This window comes from Eulemur rufifrons, chromosome 8, assembly GCF_041146395.1.
Source record: "Eulemur rufifrons isolate Redbay chromosome 8, OSU_ERuf_1, whole genome shotgun sequence".
NCBI classification, from domain to species: Eukaryota; Metazoa; Chordata; class Mammalia; order Primates; family Lemuridae; genus Eulemur; species Eulemur rufifrons.
The window spans coordinates 21,525,277-21,542,043 of NC_090990.1; the positions used below are offsets into that span (position 1 = coordinate 21,525,277).

A 16,767-nucleotide genomic window follows, 5' to 3' on the forward strand; every position below is an offset into this window, starting at 1 on the left:
GCCAGCCCATAAGGACAGGCGATCTGAAAAGTAGAGAAAGAAGCTTGAGACAGAATGGTTTTATAATGTTCAACTGGCTGCCTTTTTTTAAATGTCTAGCCTTTATACATAGAAAGAAGGAGACAGCAGATAGATCACCAAACTCCCAGTGGACTTTAAGGACCAAGAACTTAGATCTGATCATGGCTTGCCTGCGACCCCTTTGCACTGATACGACCTGGCTGTTTCTGAAGGCCTAGGCTAGGATGTAGAGGAAAAGTACCATATACATTAGAATAACAAAGAATCACAAAGGATGCCATCTGCAATCCACAAAGTCATTACCCAAAGCACTTACGGAGAGCTGGTGACAGGGCCATGCATTGGTACAGGCGGGAGGTTCCATCTCATTTCCCAGAGAAGCATTCCCTGGTCGCCTAGGCCAGGAGCCGGAGCCTATCTTTTCTCCTGTTTGCACAGGTTTTCTAATCACAGAATTACTGGAGCATCAACGTAAGGCTGCATGCTTGGAGGGGCTTCCAGGCAAATGAACACACCTCAGCACTGAGTGGCATTTCCCAGGGTGCAACCTGGGTTGGCTTTGGGTCACACTCACGAAGTGAAGCAGGTGGGCAATGGGTGGGCGGGGTACGGAACACCAGTTTATTTAGGGAAGCAAATAGGGAGGGGCCTTTATAACCGGGAAATAGGGTCTTCAAACCTGAGCAACGCCTCTTCTCTAGCTCGAGAGAAGCGTGCGTGCAGGACAGGGCACGGGGTGTAGAGGACCACAGGGTGAATCAGGAGCACCGAGAGAGGAGTGCTCCCTGCACGGCAGCACCCCACAGCTGCACTGGCTGGCCACAGGCCGCAAGGGAAATGCCCTTTTTTGACCCTGGGACCAGTTGAGAAAAGGAGGATGACAGGGAGCTGGAGCTGCAGCACCAGAGGAGCCCCGCTGGAAGGGAATGGCAGCGAGTTTCGTTTCCTTATTTTATTATTTAAAAAATATTAACAGCAATTAAAAACAACAAAAACATTCACAACCCATCACAGAGTCCTGTGAGCTTTGGCCATTTATTCCCAATGGAGTCCTTCGTCTGGTGGCAGGTGGGGATTTCAGCCGAAAGGCCCCTTCATGTTTTTCATGGGCGGGTACTGCTGCTCCATGGGCATGGCCCCGAAGCAGTCAGAGGGGGTACAGTGGCCAGCCTTGCCCGGCTGGCCCATGGGGCCCGGGGGGCCAGGGATGCCAGGGATGCCCTGCTGGCCCATGGGTCCTGTTGCTCCCATCTTCCCATACCCTGGAGGGCCTTGAGGACCTAGGGAGGGAAGCGACACAGAAGGGAAATCAGGAGACCCAGATCATAAGAAAAAAAGCAGTAACAGGCATGGTAAACACTGCCCGACATATGATGAGTAGTTCCCACGTCACCTCATGTTCTCATGAGGACCTGATCTGATCTTCACGTTGATTTAACAGTGACGATACCACTGGCTAACTTTACTGAGAGAGTCTGTGTGCCAGGCACGGGGCTGAGTGCCTCTGATGCATGATTCATTGAATCTGCACAACAATTCCCTGAGAAAGGAGCTATTATCTAATTTTGCAGATGAGGACACAGGCTCAGAGAGGTTGCACATCTGGTAAGTAGAGCAGCTGGGGCTCAGAGCCAGAACATCAGGCTTCGGCCATTCTCTTGCAGGCTCTCCAGCCAAGCATGCATCTTACAGAGTGACTCCAAGGGCATAAATGACCTCTTCAAGGTTACGCAGCCGGTAAGATGCCGAGCAGGACTTGAACTCGAGTTCCCTGGCCCTGACCACGGGCAGCTCCCTCCCACTGCGTCACGCTAGCCCAGCCTAGGACGTAGGAACAGGCACTGAGTCCTCCACTCCCCAATCCCCACAGTGGCATTTGTATAAAAGGTGGTTCATTGACCTGTAGTTACTTGGAGTTCGACACAACTGTGTCGCGGAAGGAACAGAAAGAAAGGGGGTGTCTGCTGCTCTGGCTTCGTGGTCTCAAATGCTGCTTTTTCTTACCTGGAGGGCCGGGAAGACCATTTTCTCCTGCAACACCAACGCCAACATCTCCCTTTTCACCTTTGGTACCAGGCAATCCTGGGACAAAACAAATAAAATAAGAAGTCCTATCCCTGAGCAGAAAAATGACACAGCCAGTTGGATTACTTGAAACACACACATACACACAAATCCCACATTCACAACATGGAATGGTCAGGCCTGCCCCAGAGAGCTACGTGTGTCCCTTGGGAACCAGAAAGCAGAGCTACCTCTCATTCCTGGCAAGCCCTGCCGTCCTTCTCTGCCAATCTGACCAGGGAGGCCAGGGGACCCCGGAGCACCCGGCCGGCCCGGAGCACCGTCCTTCCCTGGAGGCCCTGGTCGTCCCGGAGCTGCCGCCATTTCCACGGGGAACTGCATCCTGGAGGTGTAGTAAGCCATCCTCTCTGCAAGACAGGAAAAGGACGGGTCACAGGGAGCCCCAGGGACTCAGAATGACTGCAGATGCTGCGGCCAGGTCGCCAGCTTGGAGTCCAAAGCAGCCTTTCTTCAGAGGGACATTTGGGCAAGGAATATGGGGGTTGGTCTCCTAAGTGGGGTCTCGTGCCCTGGCCTCCACGGAGACCCTTCTGAAGCACAATTCTGACCATGGCATCTCTGCTCCATCACCCTTTGTGGGTTCACTGCCGGCTTCAGAATAAAGTCCAGACTTCTTGCCTGGCGTTCAAGGTCTGCTTCCCAAGCAAGAAGTCCAGCCCCTTCCGGAAACTGGGTCTGTGTTTTCCCCAGTCCCTGGCACATCAATGTTGGATGAACAAATGAAAAGAAAAAAAGCTTCAAATAAACCCACACCACCCTCTTCCAGTGGCCGCTCGCCCCTCTATTTAGAGCTCACTTCATGCAGACTCGTTTGATATCAATTTTCTTGTCTGTCTCCTTTGCTCAAGTGGGGGCTCGGGAGGGCAGGAGGGAACCATTTCATCTCTGAACAGAGCAGGTGACAAGGAAGGTCTGACGGATAATTGGACATGTGCCTGTCAACCCCAGGCCCAGAAGTGTGCGGGGGTGAAAGGGGGAGGACGCTGAGCTTTAAGGAAAAGGAGGCCAAGGCAGGGCGGAGAAGTGGCGAGGAAGGGCGAGTGGCACCCACTGCCAGTTACCATCAAACATTTTAATGATCTCTTGTCTGATGAACCTCTTGATTTCATCATAATTCACCATGTCTCCCTGAGGAAAGAGAAGAAAACGTGCCTCAATTATACTTCCAAGCCTGGTGCTTTCCCCCTGGGAGAGACTTTATGGAAATAAAGGGTGGGGAGGAGGGCAAAGGTCCCAGGAGCTTCCCACGGAGTCTTCATCCAAAGTCCTAAGCACCCCAAAACGGTACAAGACATTTTGTGCCTAAGTGCATTTTTCTGGGGAGAGGACCCCTTAACCCCCCACCCCCCCCAGTCAAGAACCACCTATATGGAGTCATGCTGTCTCCCGTAGAATGTCAGCAGAAGCTTCTAAAACCACCCATGCTCCACCCCACATGCCTGCTCTGTGGGACAGTGCCCACGGCCACCAGCCTCCCCGCTTACCATGGAGCCAGGAACACCGGGCAATCCAGGGCTCCCCGCGGGGCCCGGAGATCCAGGGTGGCCCCTCTCTCCTGCAGGACCTGGTGGCCCAACAGGCCCCATGGAGCCACTCTTGCCAGGCCCGCCAGGCATGCCGGATCTCCCCTTCTCTCCTGCCTGGCCCTTCTGTCCTGGAGATCCCGGATCCCCCTACAAGGACAGGTCACCAAGTGCTGTCAGATCTGCGTCATGATGTCTCAGCAATCTGCCCCTTCCTCTCACCCTCCCCCGGGCCCTGGATCACCCTCGGGACTGTGGTCACAGCATCCTGACAGGTCATTCTGCCTCACTGCCCCCAGGGTGGTCCTTCTAGAAGACAGTTCTCGTGGCATCACTCCCTGCTTAGAGGTTCTGACGGCTCCCGACTCCCCTCAGGATAAAGGCCTAATTCTTAGGTCAGGCATTCAGGGCCCTTCACGACGTGGTCCTGATCATCCCTTCCTTAGCCTCCTCTCCCTGTCCCCACCTCCTGGCAGCCATCACTGGTTATAATCCTCTGATTCGGCCATGCTGTCTTGGTCCTCCCTGCCTGCAATGCCCTCCCCTCATCCCTACCCAGCGCACGCCTCCTCCTCCCCCAGTAAGTGTTCCAGTTCTTTTCACAGCCTTCCTGACACCCTGGGCCGACGGGCGTGCTCCCTTCCTCTGGCCCCACAGTGCTGTGTCTAATCTTCTTCTGTAAAACTTGCTGCACGCTAGCGTGAATGTGACTAGACTACTGCCAGCACCTATTGTTCAGAGACCTCTGTTTACCCAAAGCCAGGACAGAGGGCCTGGAACACGAGCAAGTGGATGTTTGTGGAATGAAAAAAATGAATGAATCCATCGATCAACAAGCGAATGAACTGGAGATTTCCATTCCCTCAACCACAGCTAAGCCCCACGAGAGAAGTCTTCAGACACGAGGTTGCACCAAGGTCTGCCCACTTTTTCCTGCCCACTGGCCTTCCCAAGTCTCCTCTCTGTGGCTAAAGTCGTAACTTGGAGCTGGGCTCAAACAGCTCACGAGCTTCTCTTCTCGAGCCCAGCCAGTGCCCACTCTCACCTTGAGACCAGGAGGCCCGTAGAGTCCCTGCTTCCCAGGGGGTCCCTAAAGGAAAGCAAAAGGGGGGGTGTCAATTCTGGGCAGCATCTCTGCAGTGTCCCGGGGAGGGGGGAAGGTGCCGTGAAAGACCACCTTAGCCCCGGCTGCATCCAGCTGGGCTCTGTGTGAGGATGGACGACAGCTTCCCTGCCCTCAGGGGCTGGCAGCTGGCGGGGAGAATGATGTCCCCCAAGGCATGGCCTTGTCTGATCATGTTGGCTGTCCCCGATCACAGATGAAAGGTGAGAAGTCAGAATGGGAGGGCCAGTCTGTGGCATATTGTAAGCCTGGAAAGAGCTGGTGCCCAGGAAACATTTGTTTGGAGTTTATTAATATTATTGTCTCTTTTTGACCAGGTACAGGGTGAAAAAAAAAAGTAAAACAAGTCTCACTCCCATTCTTGTCCCCCAGTCCCCAGTTTCTAGCCCAGAGCGAGTGTTAACAGTTTCCTGTCTATCTGCCCAGAGACAGTCTGGACAAACAGGGAAGGCTGCCGAGTGAAGAAAGAGGGGTCAGGGCAAGACGGGGGGAGGTCGGGGGGGTGCGGGAGGGGTGCTAGAAGTGTCCCCAAGGAACAGGAGAAGAGCAGCACGACGGTACCTCTTTGCCGGCCGCGCCATCTGCGCCAGGCTCCCCCTGGGGAGTAGAGAACAGTGGAGACGTGATGAGCTCCAGCCCAGTTTGGGGTCACATGCCTCACTTTGGCTGCTGGCTTCCGCCAAGAAGCCACGATCCTCCAGCCCTCACCGTCTGGCACTCTGGACACAGGCTGTGGAAACTCAGACCCCAGCCCACGCTGCAGCCTAGTCCCAGAGCCCCATCCTGACGGCTCCCGGCTGCACCCCTACCGAGCTCTCCAAGGGAGGACAGACCGAGCCTGCCTTGCTCTGCGCTTGGGATCCAGCACCTTGCACACTCCCTGGCTCTGAGTACACGTTGCTGTTTGCTGAGTGAACATATGCACGCCAGTGAGGTCCCAGAGATTGACTGGGGCCGGCCTGAGCTGCTCCCTCCCCACGACAGGAGAGGCTGCCTCCTTGGGCCAGCCCCCATCTGAGGGATGCTGAGGAAGAGGAATCAGTGACTGCAAGGCAAGGGGTGGACTTTTCCAGGGGCCCTGGAGGCTCCTGAGACTGCAGGCAGGGAGGGAGGCGGGGTCCTTGGCAGGAGGCAGAGTTGCCCACATGGTGAGACCAGGCCCTCCTGGCAGATGTCACAAACCCCCGGGCCCCCGCCAGCCCCCGCCAGTCCCCACCAGCCCCCGCCAGCCCACTGCAGGCCACAGGTCCTGCTCCCAGGGAGAAAGTCTGCTGTGACAAGGCTAGGAGACCTGGGTCCCTGAGGTTTCCCACAGGACTTTTCATCCCTGAGTCCAGCAAACTAGTTCCACCCGACGTCTGGAACTTCAGAAAGGGGTAGTTTTGCAGAGTGGCTAAGGACACAAGTTCTGGAATGGGGCAGGCTAGGGACCAAGTCCCAGCTCTTCCTCTCACTGGCTGTGGGACTCTGAGCAACCTCCTTAGCCTTGCCAAGCCTCGGCGTCCTCACCTGTGCAACGGGGACAATCGTATTTACTAAACGGGGCTGCAGTGCAGATTGAGACCAAGTGCACGTCAGGCACTTAGTTGGCCATGCAGCACATGGTCGGGGATCAATACATCATCGCTCTTAGTGTTAAACATTAGCTGAGACCAAGTCTGGTCTCCGAAGAGCTCAGAAAGTTACAGCAACAGCACCGCGTTTCTGGTTCCTGACATTTACAAAGATTTTCTGTGGTTACGGACAAGCTCCCAGGGGCAGGGGCAGGGGCAGACAGGGACAAGTCTCCCCTGTCTGACACCGGACGAGGGGTCTGCACGAGGTTGATGCTGGTGCACGGTCAGAGGCAGTGACCTTGTGTGCAGCTGGCACAGCCCTGGCGTGCAGAGCCTGTCTTTCCAAGTATGACGTGATCCTCAGGCGCATGTGTTCATGCCCTGCCTCCTGCCATGCTAACAGCCTCTCCTTCCTCGGAGACCCCAGATGTGCAGCGCTGCGCTCCGCTGCCCTTCAGCCAACTGACCCCTTCCCTTTCGGCCGCGCCATAGATGTGGGGTCTTACCGGGGGGCCGGGGTGCCCAGGAGGGCCAGGCTGGCCTGGGAGGCCTGCAAGGCCCCTTTCTCCGGTGGCTCCTCGGTCTCCTTTCAGGCCCTAGAGAACAGGAAGGGCGACGGTGAGGGGGCGGGAGGGGGTAAAGTGGACCCCACACAGCCAGAGGCAGACACCCCATCGTGTGCCAGGGACCGCGTCCCCCACCTCCCAGGCCCCAGAGGGGGAGGTGGCGCTGCCTGAACTTGCAGCAGGGCCCTGGGATGGCCTCTAGCCCTCTCAGCAGCCCTTCACCACCTCCTGGAAGGGGAGATATCTGGAGACAGGAGGGGCTGATGCCAGGGAAGGAGGGGGTGGGGGTACACTGTCCTCCATCCCTCCAGCTTCCTCTGAAGGAGCCACCGCAGAGCAGGGCAGAGCTCCTGGGAGGGAACAAGGAGGGGAGCATGTCACTCACCATGGCTGAGATCCCAGCGGGTCCTGGCTGGCCTGGAGGCCCCGGTGGCCCCTAAAGAGAGAAGCGTCAGTGGGATAGAAACTGGCTCTAATAACAAGCCCCCGGGAGGCGGAGGGCCTGGCAGCAGGAACAAGCCCTAAAGTCCAGCAGCTCTGCTCTCCTTCCGAAACCCTTCCTGCCCTTCTGGCCCTGCACTTGGGCTTCTGCCAGAAGACGTGTACCCAGAGCTGAGGCTGGGGACCCGCCTGCCTCCCCATGCTGAGTGGTGCCATCTGGGGCTGTGCGGAGAGGGGCTGGTGTGGGAGCCACCGCCAGAGGCCAAGTGCAGAGGGCAAAGGCCTGGGGAGTTAACTGCCTGGCCTGGGGTGAGACCCCTTCTTCCCCAAAGGCAGCCCACTTCCTGCTGTTCTAGAGAGGAGGCAAGACCAGGCCTAGCGGGGTGGGGGCAGGGGCTCAGCATACATCCCAACGTCCCCAGGGACACGCTCCAGAGAGCAGTGAGACTCCAACACGTGGCTGCTCCCTCCTGCCTGCGCTGCATCTAAAACGCCCTCCCCCACCTTTGGGTCCACATCTTTGCCCCCGAGGCACAGCTCAAATGTCACCTCCCTGGCCAGAGTGACACCTTCTCTGAATCCCGGGGCACTGGGGTCTCTCTCAGAGCACTTCCCTCCACACTCGCAGACAGAAAGCTCCAGAGGCCACGGCCTCTACTGTACTCATCTCAGGTCTCCTGGGACAGAAATGCCCAGCACCAGGCCCGTCACACAGCAGGGGAACCGGGCCGGACGGACAGAGGTGAGACGGGGAGGCCTGCACCCACCTCGTCCCCAGCCCCTGCTGAGTCTGCAGCGGGGCCACAATTCAGAGTATGCAACACTGTCTTTCATCCATAATGTGAGGGGGACCTGGTGCTCCCAATCCAGGGCCCCGGGACCCCTTGAGATGCATGAAAATAGTATGGGGACCTGAGAATTCCTTTTTTTGGTCATGAACTATTTTTAACATTTCCAAAAGCCTCCTGGAAGTTACACAGCCAGCCCCGACAGGGCTGCGACAACACGCTAGCACATTCGCTTTCCTCAGAGCCTATCCGCTCGGTCTGTCACACTGATCAAAGGCACGCCTGGCAGTCGTCTGCGTTACTGATGAGTAAAGGAGATGGGAAATTCATTACTGCTTAATAAACATCCTCTCCAAGTCGCCCCATCTCAGTAAACACACCACCTACTCACCCAGTTGTCCAAGCCAAACGCAGGCCTCATCCCGATTCCCCTCTTTCTACCACTCCGCCGGCCCCCGACAGGCCATCGGCAAGTCCTCCACCTCCAAACACACCCCAGCTCCGTCCACGCTGCCCCTCGGCCCCACAGCCACGCAGCCACTGCACCCACGGACGCGCCCTCCCACACTCCCGGCCACGCCGCTGGGGGCCTCCCCCACCAGCACCAGGCCAGCTCTCCTTCCCTCTCGCACCGTCCCCAAACCACACTCCAGCCACACTGACCTTCTTGGGGTTCCCCAAACACACCAAGCTCCTCCTGGCCTTAGGCCCCTTGTCCCAGCTGCCCCCTGCCTGGGACCCCCCCATCCCTCGGCTCACTAGCTGGCTCCTCCTTTTATTCGGGCCTCAGCTCAAGTGTCACTTCTCTAGCAAGGGTTCCTATGAAGTCCCCTCCCTGGCCCTCCCTATAACATCATATTAGTTTGCTTGTTGTGTCTGCCTGAAAGCCCTATGACATCAGGGGACCTTGTCTGTCTTGCTCATTGCTATTGCCCAATGCTTGGAGCAGTGCCTGGTATGGGGCAGGTGCTCAGTAATTATTTGTTGACTAACTGAATGACCTTCATCTGATACATGAACTTGAATGTGCCCAGAAAATAAGAAAATGGTGAAAAACCTGGGAATCAGGAACTGGGCAGTTGGGACAGCTTCCCCGGTCAGTCCTTTCAGGTCCTCCCGGCCTGCCCCCCAACCCCAACAGAATCCCGACTCGCGCAGGGGCAGAGACAGAAACAGTTTAACTCACAACATGGCCTGGAGGGCCGGGTCTTCCCTGGGGTCCCATGGCACCAGGCTCACCCTGCAGGAGCCAGAAAAAGGAAGAGGTGACACGGAAATGGACTGACTTGTACACGCGTGGCTGTGAGGTGGGAGAGGGCTGAGCAGGGCAGGTGGGAAGGCCAATGGCCAGAGGAGCTGGGCCAAGTCCCAGCCTCCAAGACCTGAGCCCTCCAGGGCCCGAGGGACCAGCTCTGCCCCGTGAGAACTGCTGGGTAGGGAAAGCGCAGCCCCCGGCCTGAGCAGGCCAGGCCCTGCCTTTTTAGGTTGGTGACCCAGCAGCCTCCAGGGAGCAAAACCAGTTACAACCCTTAAGAGGAAGGAGGAAGTTCAAGATGTGCAGGGGTGGGTGCAACCTCCCCCAGGGCGCCGAGCAGAGAAGGCAGCCACACTGCCAGTGAGCAGGAGACTCAGAAGAGTCCAAAGGACAACTCAAGGCAGCGTGAGGTCCCTGGACCTTACCTCCGCTCCGGGCCGGCCACTGCTGCCAGGGGGACCTGGTTTGCCACAGTCACCCTAGAAGAGAGAGGGACAGCTGGAGCTCACCAGACCTTCATATGGCACCCCCACCCCAAGTCAACCCCACAGCAGAGGGGCCCTGCCAGGGGCCATCTGATGCCCTCAGGCTGGTAGGCAGCGAAGCCCTGACCCAGTCTGCCAGACACTGGTGGCCTCAGGAGGCTCCGATGCGGGGATGTCTTCTCAACCAAGGGGCAGGTGGCACCTCCACCCCGACCCCTAGGCTGCCATGTCTGCCTGGGGTCAGGCCTTCAGGAGAGCAGAGAAAACCTGTGTGGCAGAGGCCACCAGACCCTTACCTTAGGTCCCGGGAGGCCGGGATGTCCTGTCTTCCCCTTAAAGCCCTGGAAGAAAAAGCAGGAGCCCTCATGCCCCTCGCCAGGGGCCTCTTCCCGCTCCTTCTCCCTCAGGTTAAACAAATCAAACCAATCCAACGTGAACACGTGGCCCACCGAGGGCCTGGATTGGAGATGCCACACCCCGCCAGGCAGAGGCTGCAACTGCTCAGCTCCCAACTCCTTCCTGCAGCTCCACTTACCGGGGGTCCCATGAGTCCAGGGGGGCCAGCGGGACCAGGGTCCCCCTAGGGAAAGAGACCGGGGCATGAGATAGGAGCTTTGTACAGCTGGTACCCAAGTCATTCGCCACATTCTGCCTCCCCACCCCCAGCCCCTCCCCAGCTGTCCCAGGACAGAGGGATTGTCACACGGAAGAGGGAAGAACTCAAGCCTGGCCCGGCCTCTGACTGCCTGTGGGTCCTCAGCGAACCCCAGCCCCTCCCCAGGCCTCACTATTCCTCCTTTTGGGTACAGAAGGGGTTTGACCTTGATGTTCTGCCCTTTGCCGTGGCCCCATTCCTTTCGGATTCCCCAGCAAAATGGGACCCAAGGAGCCAGGGCTTGCTCAAGTCCTTCCATGTCTGCAGCCTGATTCTTCCTGAAACCCAGCCGAGCTCCCCAGTTGCCTGAGCTTCTGGGTATAAATTTATTCCCGTCACTGCTGCCTTTGATGAGGCCCAGCTCATCCAGGCTGGATAAGGCCGCCAGGAAGACTGGGAAACTGAGGGGCTCTGGTGCCATGGGGAGGTGGGTGCAGTGGGAGACAGGCCAAGAGAAGGCAGGGCCGCCCCTGACAAGGAGGGGACACTCCAGTTCCTTTCTTCAGGGTTCCCTTGACTGGCTCCTGGGGAAGGAGGGAGAGGAGGAGTGCCTGCCCTCCCGGCGCATCGTCTCACCCGCAGGCCGGGCTTGCCGTCCTTCCCATCCAGACCGTCCAGCCCGGCCGGGCCCTGCAAACAGGAAAAGGGCATTTCTGCACGCCTGTGCGGGGGCCTGGGGGACAGGGGACCTGACCAAGCCCCCCACCAACTCCCACCCCTAACACACACACACACTCATGTGCACACACACACATACATGTGCACACATGCATACACACACACAAATCCCCCACATGCCTGCCACACTAAGAGGGCACACACTCACCTGAATCCCAGGAGGTCCTGGTGGCCCAGGGGAACCAGGTATGCCTGCTGGGCCTCGGATCCCTTCGCTGCCCTGGAAACCAGCCCCCACGACACAGTCAGCAGGGCCTTGCCCCATCCTTGGAGACTAGGCCTGGGCCAGGGCTTCTGGTGACCACCGGGCACCAGGACAGCTGGCTTCTGACCCAGTTTGGTCCTGGCCTAACTGGATGTATTCTGCCCCCCCTCCCCAAGAGGTTCTGTCTTCCTCTGCAAAGTGTCCCCCTTTCCTCACTGCTCCAGCAGGAAGGGACAGAGCAGCTTCAGGGTGCACCCAGGGTGGCGCGATGGCTGCTCAGTGGCGTGTGCTGAGCTGAAAGCACACGTTCGGTGGGCCCCAACAGCACGCCGAGAGCCATGTGGGCTCTGGTTCCCCAAGATGAAAAAAGTGGGTGGCCCCTGTCCCCAAGGAGAACACAGTCCAGTGAGGGTCACAGGCCTGCCACAATCCAAGGCAAAGCAACACCATGTGCTGTGTGTGGAAGGGCGGGGGTGGGGGGGGAGTTCAGAAGAGGGGGCGGCTCATTCTGGCAGGGGGTCAGGGAAAGTGCCACAGAGCGTCACCAGACGCTAGACTCTGAAGGACATTTGGGATTGGGAAGGTAGAGGAGAAAAGCGCATGCCAGAGGGAACCTAAGAGAAGGATAGAGATTTGGAAGTGGTCACATGCCTGTTCTGGCCAGGGTATCTGGGGGAGCCTGGGGTTGGGTGGGCGGGAGAAGAGGGTGGAGAAGTCTGAGCCTGGTTGGCGAGGGCCCTGAATGCCGTGCTCAACTTTATCACACAGCCCAGTGGTTTTCAAACTGTATTTCTCAGAGCCCGGGGGCTCCTGGGGAGCCTCAAAGCTGGGGCCAAGAAGTGGGGACCCAGAGGGTGGACTCCAGGACCCCTACCCTTGTTTTAGCCAGAGCAACTCCACTTGTATCTATTTTATAGATTGAGGCTTTATATGGGCTTTTGTGTGATAAAAAGGCTCAAGGACTTTAAAATAAAGTCTGAAAACAACTGCTACAGGTACTAGGGAGCCATCGAAGGTTCAAAGCAGGGGAATGATGAGAACAGATGCATGAATTGTAATGTTTATCAGAAAAGGAGGGGAGCAAGATGCTTCATCTGCTTGGGGCTGGGGGGCTGCTGCATTCCCAGTGGGGACAGGGTGGCTGCCGGGATCAGTGGCTGTGGGGTGGTCTAAGGGAAGGGATCCTGCCAGAGACCCAGCAAAGGGGAAAAAGAGCTCAGGGGACAATGCAATGCCACCAGCCACCAGGAGGGGTCAGCACAGCCCCAGCCAAACTCAGCCCCCACTGGGAGTCTGGATGGAGAACCACTGGCCAGAGGTTTGGGATCCCTGCAATGACCAGCCTAAGGAGAGCAGGGGCTGCCACCTAGGTCCTTCACAGGGAAGGGGAGGAAGGAAGGGAGCTGGCAACCACTATCGCCCCAACCATGGCTGATGGACACTGGCCCCGAGGAGGCAGTGAGGGACCCAGGCCCTCCTGGAGCTGGGAGAGAAGTTAGCTCTGCTGCGAACACACTGTGTGCCCCTGGGCTGCCCCCAGCCTGGGAGACAGACTCTCACTCTATTGCCCCAGGCTAGAGTGCAGCAGTACGATCATAGCCCACAGCAACCTCAAACTCCTGGGCTCAAGCCATCCTCCTGCCTCAGCCTCCCCAGTAGATGGGAATACAGGTGAACGCCACAATGCCCAGCTCATCTTTCTATTTTTAATAGAGTCAGGGTCTTGCTCTTGCTCAGGCTGGTCATGAACTTATGAGCTCAAGTGCTTCAGCCTCCCAGGGTGCTAGGATGACAGGCGTTAGCCACTGCGCCCGGCCTTTTGGACCTCAGTTTCCTCACCTGCACAGTGAGAAGTTAATGTGTGTGCTCTCAGAGGAAAGAGCCCCTCCCTCTGGGCCCCGATCCCCCCACCCCAAGCTCAGAAGTTAATCTTGGGGCCTTGTATGCCACCACCCAGCACATACAGAGAGCCCAGAAGTTGGGCCGAGACAGGGACTTCAGCCCCCTCTACCAAGGCAGAGCCGCGTGTCTAGAGTTGGTCAAGCCAAACTCAAGGCAGCCAGTGTGGGGGCTCCCCTGCCCTCTCTGGGCCCTTGGGAACACCCTGAGCATGGCTGCCCGGGAGGGAGGCCACTCTCCCACCAGGTTGGCGTCCTCCTTTGGGGGTTCCCAGTCTTAGCAGTGCTTCCCCGTTCCCTGAGCTCCCTGCTGTCCCGGGCTGCTAGGCATTCTGGGCTCAGCAGCTGTCCCCAGGAGCCCACTGGTCTGACACAGCCCCTGCTGCCAGCCAGCAGTCACAGAGCACATCTAGAGGCCTCGTTCCCCAGCCCTGATGCAGCTGGGTCAGTCTTGGAATTTCCTGAAGGTCTGATGCTAGAGGGGTGCGGGGCATGGGAGCTGCGTGGCTCAGATCCATGACTTGGGCCAACTTGGGGTCCTGCTCACCTTCTCTGCTTGGGGGCCAGGTGGGCCAGGTGCTCCAGCTTTGCCTGGGAATCCGGGGGGACCCTATACCAACAAAGGAGCAAGTGGGAATAAAAGCGGAGCTGGAGGAGGAGCTCCCCTTCCTTCTTCCTCCTGTGCGTGTTGCACTGTTGTTAAAGTGATTCATTTTGACTTCCTAGAAACACCACCCAGGAGCATTACGTCTGCCTGACCCGCTGGGCTGGGGCCCACCCAGGAGGCCCTGCTCTCCAGGTCTGGTTCCTGGAACCAGGCCTGGCCACCCAGGCTGTTCCTCCCCTGCCTCTTCCCCCTCCTCCCCATGACCGTCCTCCCCCAGCCTGGCCTGGTCAGGCCACTGCTCCTGATGGGACCACATCACACAGAGCCGGCGTTGTGCCTTCACTCACCGGCGGGCCCGGAAAGCCTGGTTGGCCTTGAAATCCCTAGGGGAAGAAGCAAGGGACAGAGTTCTGTGCCACCCCCTCTTTCCTGCCTGGCTGCCCAGGTGGAAAGAGTGAGGGGTGAGGCAGCCTCAAGCCCACGGGCCTTGCCCTCCGGTCTGCCAGAGACGGTCGGCAGGTGAGGGCACCAGGTGGGAGGTCACAACTCAAGGGGACACTAGAGCTGCCCCTTCTCTGCCTCCCCTCAGCCAGGTCCCAATTGTCACTTACCTGGTCGCCCTTCTCACCCGAGTTCCCTTGGGGTCCTCGCTCTCCTCGGGGACCCTGTCACCCAAAGAGAACAATGCAGCTGGAACCCTGTCCTCAGAGCCCAGGGCAGGACCAGGGGTCCACGTTCACATCTCCCTACCCCGTTCCTCACTCACCGCTGGGCCTGTGGGACCTGGGAGGCCTTCGGATCCTGGGGGACCCTGGGGACACAAAGGAACAGAATCAGACACGCTGCCTAGGGGAGAAGGGGGCAGGGGACGAGGCACAGAGCAGAGGCAGAGCATGCGGCGGGGGCTGCCTAAGCTGGCAGGACTCCTCTGCCTGTTCGTTCGGGCTTCCCCTCTAGTGCCTGAGCTACTGGACCAGCCTCCTAACTAGTCCTGTCACCTCCTGGCTCACTCCAAGCCAGCCAGCAAAGGGCTGCCATATTCTCTTCTTCAAGCACAGCTCTGATATGTCACTCTCTTGCTCAAACACCTTCCATGGCTCCCTCTGCCAATTGAATGAGGCACACACTTTCCACCAACGCTGGACTTTGAGGCAGCCCATGATCTGGCACCAGCCACCCTTTCCCGCTTCATTCCCTCTCCCCTTCTTATCTTCCACCTTGCTCAGTGAGACCACCAACCCCTGAACATGCACTGTGCATTTGCAGCCCCGGGCCTTTGCACGGCTGTCCTCTTTACCTGGGATGCCCTCCCTTCCCGACCCCTTCAAAGTGTCCTTGCTCCCGGCTGTTGCTGCAGTCCACACACCCTCCCACCCCACCCCCCGGCCTCTCCCCCCGGAATTCCCCAGTGCAGACCACCACAGGGCCCCCTGCCTCCTGCCATTCAGATCTCAGCTCAAAGGCCTCCTCCTCCAAGTGGCCTTCCCTGACCTTCTGTCTAAAGGGCACCCTGCACCCCGCTCCCGCCTCTGACCCTGCCCTGCCTCCTTCATGGGTCCCCTCATTCACAGGTACTGGTTCATTTGTCTGCTGTCCGCCTCCCCCACTGCAGGGCAAGGGGTGCACCTGCCTGCTCTGGTCGCCGCAGTGTCCTCAGGAGCCCTGCACCCGCAGGCCCTGGACAAAGCGCACTTATTGAATAAACGCGTGACCGTGTCTGCTGAATCCCGCTGAGGCCTCACTGCACTTGGTGAATTTTTAAGACTCCAGTCCCAGTCTGGCTGATCCCAGACCTGGGGTTTGTGAGGTTGGTCACCAGGACGGACCTGGGTTCAAGTCCAGGTTCTACCACTAACTCACTAACTAGCTGCGGGGCCCTGGGTGAGTCACGTCACTTCATCATTTTGTGGGGTTCAGAATCCTCTGGTAATAGCCCAGCTCCTGTGCTCAGCCTGGGGCCTGGCACACCCTGGCTCTGCGGAGAGTGGCTCTGCTGCGGACGGAGGCCATCGGTGGGGCTGGGGCTAGAGTGCCGGGCCCTCCTTTGCAGGAGGAGGGGGAGGGGTTCTGCCAGCTGACTCCTGGCCCCTTCCCCCACAAACCCCTGGGATTCTCCTCCCGCGGCCGCCTCACCCTGCTTGGGCAGTGACCAGCCCCACCAGCCATGCTGGCTGCCGCAGACGCAGCTGGAGCGACTACGCTGGCCCAGGGGCAGGGGTAGCAGGGGTCGCATCTCCTCCTTCGCAGGCTGCTAGGAAATCTCCAGCCCACAGTGGCGGTGGCAGTGGCAGGCAGAGGCGGCTCTGTTTGAAGCCCTTCCTCCCGCCCCCGCAGAGCTGCGACTCACCGATTCCCCCTTCTCTCCTGCTGGCCCCGTGTAGCCGCGCTCCCCCTTGATGCCCTGACAAGCCGCAAAGAGAGAGCAGAATTAGCCCCGTGGCCAGCCAGTCACGGCGCTAATGCGAGGGGTGGAGACTGCAGCTGGCACCCACACTGGCTCTGAGGCAGATGGCACCGAGGAGGACGGCTGGGGAGGGGAAGACTCCCACCCACCACGCCACCGTGGTCCTCCGTGGAAAGTGGGGACATGCCCACCCAGTGGGCTCCTGTGGGGGGTGGCACCTCCCCGCTGTCTCCCCAGCTCTGCCAACCCCCTAAGGAGACAGATCTCAGTTCATGCGTGTCTGGGACTAGCACAGTGCTCTGAGAGTCTGGCCACCCTGAAGGCAGAGTCGTGGGGCCAAGCCGTGCTACCCAGGGGGCCTACAGTGGGGGCAGCACAGACTGCCGGCAGAGGCCAAGGCCGAAATGCCTGGGACGGGGAGCCTGCTGAGGGACACCCAGCCCAGCCCTGTCCGGTGCCCCCGTAGCCAGGGACCCC

The 16,767-nt window shown here is 58.8% G+C and overlaps 1 protein-coding gene across 1 annotated transcript in view; it reads right to left on the bottom strand.

The window, feature by feature from the left end:
- Window positions 1-1,000: 1,000 nt before the first annotated feature.
- COL16A1 (collagen type XVI alpha 1 chain) overlaps window positions 1,001-16,767 on the bottom strand; it is a 49,096-nt gene continuing 33,329 nt past the window's right edge. The window contains exons 52-71 of the mRNA XM_069479696.1: window positions 16,234-16,287; window positions 14,653-14,697; window positions 14,498-14,551; window positions 14,234-14,269; window positions 13,827-13,889; window positions 11,325-11,396; window positions 11,075-11,128; window positions 10,379-10,423; window positions 10,140-10,184; window positions 9,784-9,837; window positions 9,290-9,343; window positions 7,260-7,310; window positions 6,815-6,904; window positions 5,314-5,349; window positions 4,675-4,719; window positions 3,591-3,779; window positions 3,168-3,234; window positions 2,277-2,453; window positions 2,026-2,103; window positions 1,001-1,301 (exon numbers count right to left, since the gene is read on the bottom strand). Of these exons, the coding sequence (XP_069335797.1) occupies window positions 1,099-1,301; window positions 2,026-2,103; window positions 2,277-2,453; window positions 3,168-3,234; window positions 3,591-3,779; window positions 4,675-4,719; window positions 5,314-5,349; window positions 6,815-6,904; window positions 7,260-7,310; window positions 9,290-9,343; window positions 9,784-9,837; window positions 10,140-10,184; window positions 10,379-10,423; window positions 11,075-11,128; window positions 11,325-11,396; window positions 13,827-13,889; window positions 14,234-14,269; window positions 14,498-14,551; window positions 14,653-14,697; window positions 16,234-16,287 (1,512 nt within the window). The 3' untranslated portion in view covers window positions 1,001-1,098. The remainder of the gene's footprint in view (window positions 1,302-2,025; window positions 2,104-2,276; window positions 2,454-3,167; window positions 3,235-3,590; window positions 3,780-4,674; window positions 4,720-5,313; window positions 5,350-6,814; window positions 6,905-7,259; window positions 7,311-9,289; window positions 9,344-9,783; window positions 9,838-10,139; window positions 10,185-10,378; window positions 10,424-11,074; window positions 11,129-11,324; window positions 11,397-13,826; window positions 13,890-14,233; window positions 14,270-14,497; window positions 14,552-14,652; window positions 14,698-16,233; window positions 16,288-16,767) is intronic.